Source organism: Anopheles maculipalpis, chromosome 2RL (assembly GCF_943734695.1).
Source record: "Anopheles maculipalpis chromosome 2RL, idAnoMacuDA_375_x, whole genome shotgun sequence".
NCBI lineage: Eukaryota > Metazoa > Arthropoda > Insecta > Diptera > Culicidae > Anopheles > Anopheles maculipalpis.
This window is the reverse complement of record NC_064871.1, coordinates 87830740-87841376: the sequence shown is the minus strand read 5'-3', so window position 1 is coordinate 87841376 and position 10637 is coordinate 87830740. Positions and strand designations below refer to the sequence as shown.

Genomic DNA, 10637 nt, shown 5'->3' with positions numbered 1-10637 from the left:
ACGCTGCTTTCTTAACACAAACACACACACTTACGCTATTACCATTGTACATTGAGCATTAGTAAGCTGATCCCGTTGTGGTGGATCTGTACTCCATACATACGCACACACACATGTGCACGCATGGCCACAAAAATCCTAATCTCTAAACCTTACAAATGTCTTATCGCGAGGCTACATACATACAGTGACAAACACACACGGCCATCCGCCCACAGATGGTGCTTCCAAATGTAGCCGTTGCCGAATTAAGCCGTAGAAATAAAATTGCTCGCACTTGGTCTCTTGGAGGACGGTGGCACGGGCGGGCGCACTATAAAGGAGCTGGACGTAATGTGTCAATATACAAAAAAAGGACAATTTAGTGCGGTGAAAGATCCGGATGAGCGAATGATGAAATTCAAATCAAATTATACACAATACCTTCTGAACTTGTTTTACTACATGCATACACAAAAAATTAGTAACGAAAGTTTGTGAAAGCCGAGGGTAGTGTAAAGAAGGAACAAACGCATCCGTGATAGGAGCGCTTAGTGTCCTTGTGTGCAGCGTTGCAAAAAAAAAAAAAGAAATTACAAGCACTAAAGCGAGATAGCAGAGAGAAAGGATGAAACCACGAGGACAATATTTAGTATTTTCAATGCAGATTAATACTGCTTTTTTGTTGCATAATGTGTATAACGTCACGCCACCGCAGCAGGGTGGAAGTAAAACGCGAGACGGGGCGCGAAAACGAGCCCGCCTGAAATCGAGAAACGTGTGGTAGTGTACTGAAGTGTGCGGTTGGTGTGCACACTATCGCTACGGTTAAAATATCGATCATCACTATCCAGTACCAACGTTCACGCGCGCGCAATAACATACATTAGCTAACAACGTTTACACTATACGGTTTAATACTTGATTTCGAGAAGCAGCAGGCTCAGGCGACGCCTTTGAAGAATAGTGTAGTCATGGGAAACGGGGATACGAGAAGCCAAGGAGGAGGTTACAAACGCTAAAATTACTGAATCAGAATTCCGCTTTACAAAACGGAGTGTTTTATGTGTAACTTTTAAATTTAAAATCGCATGTTTTTGTTTTTTTTTAAATCCTATTCTTTAAGCTCCTTAAAGCGACTAAATAGTTTTTAAATTTAAGTTTAATTTTGGACGATTGATTTTACTATCAGACTTATTGGTTTTAACAACCTTTACCACTTCTCACAAATTAAACACACGCCATCTCTTTTAAGATTCCCTCTTCCTTTTCTCTCTTTCTTTGTTTTTAATAGTTAAAAATGTTTTCTTTTCGTTTTATTTATTCAACTTGTAACTTGTAACAACAACAAAAAATGACGCCCACATCCGGCTCTCAAATCGTTTTATGGTTATTTATGTGCGTAGTAGAAATGAAAGTGTGCGCATCCTGGAGTAGTGTGTGTGATACGGTAATTTAATTGGCTGGATAAGGTTTCTGTTCCGTTGCCTAACGAGAAAAGGGTCAATTTTTAGGGTGCGTGTGTAAAAGACAAAGGATAAACTGAAGCGAAAACAAGCAAAAAGAGGGTTAAAAATATTGCTGTGCGTGCTTTGAGTGTACAGTTATGCGAAGAAAACAAAAGCGACACAGCGTTAGAGGGGTAGCATGCGGCTCTCCCCAAGCGATATGCGAATTGATTCAAAAACAGCAACGAATGAAAACTAACAGAAAGAAGAGAAGAAAAATCCCACAAAACTGGCAATGCCCTTCATAAGCTGCGGTAGTAGAGAGAAGAATTGCGCAGAAACACAGGTGGATGCGGTTACAAAACTAAAATAACAAAACGAGCCAAACAGATTGAAATTCAGATGACCTTTTTTTAAACTGTGCGTTGAAATTGAGAAATCTCCTCATCGTTTGAGGGTAACATTAGCCAGCGTGTAAATTCATGTTTCTCACTATAGTGAGCAGATGCGTCTCACTATAGTGAAGAGTATCATTTCCCACTATAGTGAGAAGCATCTACATGAGTAAGAAGTGCTTGTTCACTGTAGTGATGAGAAGCAAGATTTTGTTGCAAGGGATATGTCAACAAGGAAATGGATGGAAATATTGTAGCAGCCGTTGCTATCACATTTAGCATTGACAACTCTGTCCAGTAACTTCTCGAGGTGGGTCCAATTCGCTTTGCAAAGCCAACTATCTTAATTTCTAAGTACATTATTTTATTATTTTCTAGTTAATGTTTAGTTGAAATATGGATTTGGATGGATTGGCGTTTGTAATAACATTTTCAGAACTTACACGAACCACGAACGAGCAGCTGAAGATGTCGGCAATCAAGGAAAATAGTCGGCAATCAAGAAAGAAGTCCGGAAGTAGCAAATCGAGGAAGAAGCGGCTAATGAATTGTGAACCGAATCTAGTGGGAAGTGATTCTCTCCCTGGCGACGATAAGGAAGGTGAAAAGGATCCTTACGTCATGCATACTACCTTCGACCTAACTCGTGCGATGATAGAATCTATTACCATGGCCCCACGCCATCTAGATACTGTAAGGATTCAGTTAAATTGTCTGGGGTACTGCTCCGTCGAACTACCGCTAGATAATGTCGGCCAACTTAGTGATACAACGAGGATATTAGAAGATCCCAGTTTAACCGATTGGGCCATGTTGCACGTTAAAGAGAAGATAGCACGCAACATTCGGATACAATTTGACACACTGCAGTGTGAGATGTTTGCGGTGCTAAATGGTTATCTAGATCTGTACTACCCTGGACGAAATTTCGACAATGCAGACCAGTTACGGTATGTTTACTGTTTTCATGCGTTGAACCACGTACTGAAAGCAGTTGGTAAAACTCAGCGTCACACCAGCAAGCTAAAGCAGTCGACCAAACCAGTAGAATATCGCGATCAAGGCTTTGTGCGCCCAAAGGTGCTGATCATCGTACCTTTTCGAGAATCAGCCATGAATTGTGTTAATGTCTTGCGACACCTGTTCACCGGTACCGATGTGGAGAATGTGCTTAATTGGAAGCGCTTTATAGAGGAGTATGGTGGCGAACCTAGGCGACAGTTTTCGCGCCAACATCCAAAGCCAGCCGATTACGAGCGTACATTTGCTGGCAACATTGATGACAACTTTTCGATCGGCATAGCATTTAACTGGGAAAAAATGAGGCTGTACGCGCAGTACTACACTTCGGACTTGATCATTGCGTCACCGCTTGGACTTCAGCGGACACTCGGAAGATCGGATATACATGATCGGGATTACGATTTTCTTGCCAATATAGAGCTGCTCATTATTGATCAGGCAGAGGTCTGTTATGCACAGAACTGGCACAATGTACTACACGTCTTGGAACACTTACATCTTCAACCGAAAATTTTCAACCGTACTGCTTTCTCGCGTATTCGCGAATGGTGTCTGAAGGGCTGGAGCAAGTTTTACCGCCAGACGGTGCTACTGTCCGAGTTCGAATTGTCCGAGTTTCGGGAGCTATTTAACAAACACTTTCACAACTATCGCGGCAAGGTACGATCGACCAAATATGCAGCACCTGGCAGCATGGAACACGTGATGGTGAATATTCCACAAACATTCCACCGTATCCGGGAGGACACAGTACAAGAGACCGGCAAAGAACGATTTGCATACTTCGTAAAAATGATTCTACCCCAAGCTCGGACTGCCGCAATGTCACACTGCATGATCTATGTGCCGAACGATTCCGATTTCGTACGTTTGCAAAACCATCTCAAACAGGAGAAGGACAGTTTCACGCAAATCAGCGAATACGCGACGCGACATGAGAACATTGCACGTGCTCTCGAGATGTTCTTCAACGGCAGCATAAACTTTCTGCTCTACTCCGAACGGGCACACTACTATCGACGGTATCGCATACGAGGTGTACGTCATCTGATTATATACGCACCACCCGTTTATCCACAATTCTATCCCGAGCTGATCACTACCATGGTCAATGACGATAAGGACGCGGAACAAAAGACAGTGACGATGCTTTACGCGAAGCGTGATGTATACCAGCTGAGAGAAATTTTTGGATTCCGAAGAGCGAAAGCGATGTTAAAGACTCCGGAAATTGTACACCAGTTTACTTCCGACCGCCAGTGAGATTGTATGTCCTTTTTATTGTGCCTCTCCCAATAGGAAAGGCGTGAGTCTGGTGTAGCTGTTGTACTAATAAAGGTTTCTCAATAAATCGTACACATTAAATAACTGACTGGCGAGCCTATCGGTTACAACTATTTGTTAAACGTGACTTAAAAAAACTAAGTTATTTGGTGCTGTTCTCCTAATCAGACTCCTGACATGATCAGAACACTACAGTAATCGGCTAAAGAGTAATAAACGCCCTCAAGTTGTACGGCATTCATCTCATGCAAGCTTGTGCGAAAAATCACGGTAGATTGTGACCATTATGCGTAGGACACAAAAATATTATTTAAATAAATCATTATTAAAATGAGGAAAGTTACTTGAAATCATTGTTAAGTGTTGCAAAAGCTAGCTTATGTATAAGACTAATTTATAGAAAACATTTCACTAACTTATTTCATCATTCAAACGAGACAGTTCATACTGTACTTGAAATAATTCTATAGCGAGTCATATTTTTTAATTTAAACGGCTTAATATACGGAAAAATCATATTTAAACATGATTTGAGTAGAAAGATGATAGAATTACTAAAATTTTATTAAAACTAGATGAAATAAGATTTTTCGGATTTTATAAACCAATAGTTTTAATATTTTCAATATGTCCTACTCAGCCATGTTCACAAACGACTGTGGAGCTTGCATGTGAGAGGGTTTGTGGCCACCTACTATTTGTGGCTTACTTGCCCACATTTTCTCTTAGCTGGACTATTGCATGATCGGCCCCACTACCTTACTCTCCCTTATCATTGCCACTTTTAAAAACAAAATAATTGGTTCCTTTAATATTAATTTGTTTTGCTGCAAGTAACGGCAAATTCAGACCATTTTTTTCGAGTTTTTTTAATTTGATCGAATATCGCAGCCAGCAACAGCTCTGTCATTGTCAGCTGTCAAAATAATCACGTGAACCAACCTTTCCGATGCAACCGAACGCAGAGTCTTCAAAATAAATCGAGTCGGCACTGCGAACGTGTTTTTCCTCGGCTGCGGACAAAAAGCGAAAAGAAAAAATCGGATCTTTGATATCAAGTCTTTTACACTGTTTATCTTTCCATACATAAAACTCCCGGACACCCAGTGCTTTATTCATGGTGTTATATAGTGCCTCGCGGGTGAACATTTTTCATTACAATCCGGAGTGAAAACGCATTTCATAACAAGTAGACGGACGGAGTACAGGTGCACCGCACGGAAGAAGAACGCAGCAAGGGTTCTCGAGGAAAGCATACTAGCTGCAGGAAAACGGTGCTCTAGCTGTGCATCATTACTAGCATCGTTTTCAATATGACGAAATTCATGGTTGCCAGGCGTTGCCTGGAGGTGGCCACCGATACGCTCAGTTCGACTGCCAGCACACTCACGCCCCGGTTAAATGTGTCATCTTCCTGGCGGAATCATCTCTACCTTCTTCGCTTGCGGCCACATTCGTCCCGTTTGGCCGCCCGCAGTTACACCTCCCAGGCCGACAATCGTAAACCGGCGACCAAAGACTTTGACGACGGTGATCGTCCACCGCTCGATCCGGAAGCGGTACATGCGGATCTGTTGCGCCGGTTAACGAAGTTGTACGAGCAGGAGGTGGCCCGGCAGTTGATTGTGCCACCATTTAAGCGTGCACTGCTGTACGGTGAGAAAGCGGCCATCCGTGACCAGGCAGGAGATTTTAGCTTCATCCAGCTGTACGAAGCGGTTAAACGACTTGCGGCACAAATATCAAAATGTTGTGGTAAGTTTTTTTTTTTTTTGCTGGTCCTAGCATGATGCAACTCGGTGCTGGGAGAAGGATGCGTGTCTCATGCATGAGGAGAGGCTGGTTTCTCTTTTTTGGAAGTATGACACACGTTCATGGCCGCCGAGTTGTGGATCCATAACGGCAACGACCCGCCGGAAGGTTGGCGCCAGTAGCAGTAAAGCAGTAGCAGTAGTATGTGTCATACCGAGGGGGGGAAAACAAGACACAGAAATAGTACAAGTGTTTTGCACATGATTTGAGATATTTGCGCATTCGATACAGGGTTAGAACCAAAACAACAAGATATCATCGGGAGAGGTGGAGCTTCTTTCTCACCCGTTTGCGATTGTGCGTTTCATGTGACGTTTTTTCTTCGTCACCTTGAACCTAGCCTAGCGGGACGGATCAACGAGTAAAACGGTTTGTTTACCAACGTTATGCTGTGAGCTCTGAGCTCGCGAAGGTCGTTCAAATGACTTCGTCGTCTTTCGCTTTCGTCAAAGTGCACGAACATAGCAAGCCATGCCTTGCGATCTCCCTGGGTGATCAGGGAAGTATTTGATCTTAACGTGACTCAACGATGGCGATGATTGGATTCTTGTTTCGGCCACCCCGTTTTGAAAGGCACTGGAGGTTCATGTGGAATGAGACTCCAAATATTTGATCCTCGTCGGAAGCGATCATATTACAGTGTCAAATAACCTGCTCTTTTGCTCAATGTTTGTACAGTGAATGTGCATGACATTTGCATACGATTCCAATTCAAAGCTGTGGTACGGTTCTCCAAACTGCGGCCTACAAAATAAGTGACTGAAATGGATAGAAAACATTGAAGAAAAGAGGATCATAATTAATACATGTCTGGGGAAAAAATTGGTGGCCAGTAGGTACATCTTTCCAGTACTCTTCTTTACCCTTGTGAACTAAATAATTTATTACGATTTCTGTCTGTCCGACATGCCAGACGGAATGAAGTTATGAAGCCAAATACAAATCAAGATAATTAAATTACAATAATTGGCAAGAATTTTAATAATATAAGTATCCCGCTTCCAACTTTGGAGACCCCAGAGAGTTAAAGGAAAGTATTTGAAATTACTCATGTGATTATAAAAAAAATCCAATGTTTACACCTTCATCGGCTCAAGACAATCATTTTTGTTTTGATTGCGTACCGATAAGAGATTCCCATTCTCGAGATTGCTGTCGCACGACCAACGCCCCGGCGTCATCAGGTTGATCGTTGACAGCCACGAGCACAGAATCAACGTGTGGGTGGTGGTGACCGAAGTAGACTATTTTTAATGCTTCCTCCTGAGCGGTGCAGTGTGTGCCACAGCGTAGAATGTGCTAGCTCACTGGTGTCGGTTCATTGACGATCTCATGTTCCACGGTCTTACAGGCAAAAGCCGGCAATCAGCGTCAAAACAGCTCCGTCAGGTTAAATGCGCTTTCCTATCACTCATCTGCCAGGAGGAGGGAGTCAGCGATAACCCGCTGTCTCTTCATCACTTGGCATACCTTCTTCTGTACTGCAACACTGTTTAGATGTTTTTCTTTCGCATGAATTTTCTTGTGTAAGTGCGTAGAAAGTGTGTGTATTGTTAGGGTACTTTGTTTTGTTTGGCACTCTCTAGTCTATCCTAGGGCCATAACAGGGTTTTTTTGCAGGGGTTAAATGCTAACTAAAGGTGTTTCAAATTTAAGCGTTCATTTACCGCACACCGTAATGAAAATGTGACCTTATATTGACACTGAATTGAGGAACTATAAATATTGCATTTTTGCAATGGAATGATGGCGTTATTCCATCGTCATCTCAAAGAATGAATCGAAAGCAATTCAAGCAATATCAGCAGAAGCTTTTCTGCATGAGCAATAAATCACCATTTTACGCTTCAGTACTAAATGAATGGTAAACAAAATTTCGCCTGCTACGATAGCCAATGTGCCTACCGCTGCTGCTGCTGTAAATGCAAAATATCTTTAAATGATTACTTTTTATTGGAGAACGAAGTTATTAAGATTTATATAAGCTTTCCGATGATCCTAAAAAGTAAAATTTTAAGGAACTATTGTAATGAATAATACGTTTATTTTTTACACCTGTAATATGCTTATTAATACTAAATTACCAGATGCATGACAAATTTCTTTTTTCTTTTAGGTAGCGCTTCCCAATCGCGAGTGGCATTCCTTTGCCCCAACAATATTACATACGTGATCAGCCAGTGGGCATGTTGGTTTTCGGGACAAGTTGGTAAGTCGTGTACTTGTTTCATCGCTTTACAAAAAATATATTAACCTTTCCCCTCCGCCTTTTAGCTGTCCCGTTAAATGCCAAATATCCGGCCGATCTGCTCGAGTACTACATCAAAGATTCCGATGCATCCCTGCTGCTGACGACGCCGGAATTTCTTCCCCTAGCGGAACCATTGGCCGCAAAGCTGCAGAAACCCTTGCTGGTCGTAAATCACGAGCTGATCAATGCAAACGGACCGACCAATGGTGACACACCGTCACCACCCGTGGCGGACATTTCCTACCTAGATCCACGGAGAGAAAATTTACTCCAGCTCAACGATACGCTCGTGGTGGAAAGTGCCCTTAATGGGGAGTTCTATCGCGATGCCAATGCGCTGATCCTGTACACATCCGGGACGACGGGTAAACCGAAAGGTGTGGTGCTTAGTTACGCCAACCTAGATGCCCAGCTGAACGCTCTGTCCCATGCGTGGCAGGTAAGTGCGGCCGATTCCGTGCTGCACACACTTCCACTGAACCACGTGCACGGTACGATCAATGCACTTAACTTGCCACTTGCGGTTGGGGCGAAGTGCGTTATGCTGCCCAAGTTCGACAGCAGCAGCGTGTGGAGCTATCTGCTAAACGTGAACATGACCACCAAGGAGCGGGTGAACGTGTTTATGGGTGTGCCGACCATGTACGGCCTACTGATCCGCGAGTACGACAGTGTGTTTGGCAAGAATGCGCGCATGTGCGATTACGTGAAGACACACTGCAAGAACAAGATCCGGCTGATGATTTCCGGTTCGGCGCCATTGCCAGGGAACATCTTTGATCGCTGGAATGAAATCACTGGCCACCGGTTGCTGGAACGGTACGGCATGACCGAAATCGGTATGGCCATTTCGAACCCTTACCTGCAGGATGGCGAATGGCGCTGCCGAAAGCAGGGTTGCGTCGGTATGCCATTGCCCGGGGTTAGTGTGCGCATTGTAGAACCCGAAACTGGACGGCAGCTTACGTTGGAGGGCCGGGAAAATGAAGGCATTTGGCAGACGTCAGCAGCATCGGCGGAGAAGCCGCCGGCGCTCCCGGAGGAATCTATTGCCGGAGCACTGTACGTGAAGGGAAGTTCGGTATTTCGTAGCTACTGGCAAAAGCCACAAGAAACAGCGTCCGAGTTCGACTCGGAAGGTTGGTTCCGGACGGGTGATACAGCACAGTACGAACAGGGCACGATACGCATCCTCGGCCGCACCTCGGTCGATATAATCAAATCCGGTGGCTTTAAGCTGTCGGCGCTCGAGATCGAAACGGCACTGCACGAACATCCGGACACGAGCGATGTGGCGGTACTCGGTTTGCCGGATGAAACCTGGGGCCAGCGGGTGGTGGCCGTTATCAGTTTGCCCGACCAACAGCAGCCACCAGAATCGTTCAGCATTCCGAAGCTGCTCGTCTGGCTGGAACAGAAGCTACCCAAGCAAGCCATCCCGAAGGAGGTGCGAATAGTGGAGGAAATACCGCGCAATGCAATGGGCAAGATTAACAAACGGGAGCTAATTGAACGATTGTACAGTGCGACGACACCACCGAGGAGCGACACAGCCAGCAAAGAACAAGAACAGAACGTTGACAAACCCTAAAGCGGGAAACACGCGCAAAACACACAGAGACGTATTTAAGCACAACGCGTACACACACACACACACACACACACACACACACACACACACACACACGCGGAGAAGGAACAATATCGCGCGCCTAGTCACATGCAGTCGATGTAACTTTTCCGCTTCCATTGTCGGGAACCGAATGTGTGTCTCAACATATTGTCTCAATAGCCTATGCATTGTATTTGAATATTCGGCCCTTAACCGGCCTATTGTAACTGGGAATATGCGAGTGAGGCTGAGCACTTACTGGCCTTCTAGGGTGTAATGGACTCTTTAACCGAGTCCGATAGGATACGCGAAACAATAACACACGAACGAAATGTATTTGGAAATTAAGGTTAAGGACAACAAGCTTCCAAATTTGTTGACGAATATTATGATGCCCCCGGGGCGTAGTATGTGGTTTCGGCCAATTTTTTAAATTTTATATCCGAAAATCAATACGATTGCTGCTGTACGTTTTTGGTTACGAGCCGGGCGCGATTTATGCGCCAGATTAACAAAAAACGACTTCAAAGCGAGTAAATTTCACTGACATTCATGGGAACTTGAAATTTTCTTTTTGAAATCTCCCTTGGTCCGCGGCCCTCAATTGTTTATAAAAATCAATTATTCTTTTACATTATCGAAAGATAATCCCTGATAAAATTATTCCAATTCGTTCAACTAATACGATTTTTTGAACTAAATTTAAAACGATTTTGAATATCTATCGCTGGCAACCCTGTCAGCTGTTAGCGTTTGACATAAGCTTACCTGTCTTGTTTACATTTGATGCGCGAGCTGTTTGCTGGCTTTCGTAAGTGAAAATATAGGCTCTA

At 43.9% G+C, this 10637-nt stretch overlaps 2 protein-coding genes across 2 annotated transcripts; both read left to right on the top strand.

The window, feature by feature from the left end:
• Positions 1-2290: 2290 nt before the first annotated feature.
• Positions 2291-4108, top strand: LOC126567590 (U3 small nucleolar RNA-associated protein 25 homolog). The gene has a single exon (XM_050223807.1). The coding sequence runs from the start codon at positions 2291-2293 to the stop codon at positions 4106-4108; it is 1818 nt and encodes a 605-aa protein (XP_050079764.1).
• Positions 4109-5414: 1306 nt separating this feature from the next.
• Positions 5415-9783, top strand: LOC126567589 (malonate--CoA ligase ACSF3, mitochondrial). The gene is made up of 3 exons (XM_050223806.1): positions 5415-5884; positions 8058-8150; positions 8216-9783. The coding sequence occupies exons 1-3, from the start codon at positions 5443-5445 to the stop codon at positions 9781-9783; spliced, it is 2103 nt and encodes a 700-aa protein (XP_050079763.1). The 5' UTR covers positions 5415-5442.
• Positions 9784-10637: the final 854 nt, after the last annotated feature.

What these genes read in the sequence shown, in the direction of transcription:
- LOC126567590 (XM_050223807.1), top strand. Translation starts at nt 2,291, where the DNA reads ATGTCGGCAATCAAGGAAAATAGTCGGCAATCAAGAAAGAAGTCCGGA.
- LOC126567589 (XM_050223806.1), top strand. Translation starts at nt 5,443, where the DNA reads ATGACGAAATTCATGGTTGCCAGGCGTTGCCTGGAGGTGGCCACCGAT. An exon ending in ACAAATATCAAAATGTTGTG is followed by an intron (nt 5,885 to 8,057) that starts GTAAGTTTTTTT and finishes TTTTTCTTTTAG; the next exon opens with GTAGCGCTTCCCAATCGCGA. An exon ending in TTGGTTTTCGGGACAAGTTG is followed by an intron (nt 8,151 to 8,215) that starts GTAAGTCGTGTA and finishes TCCGCCTTTTAG; the next exon opens with CTGTCCCGTTAAATGCCAAA.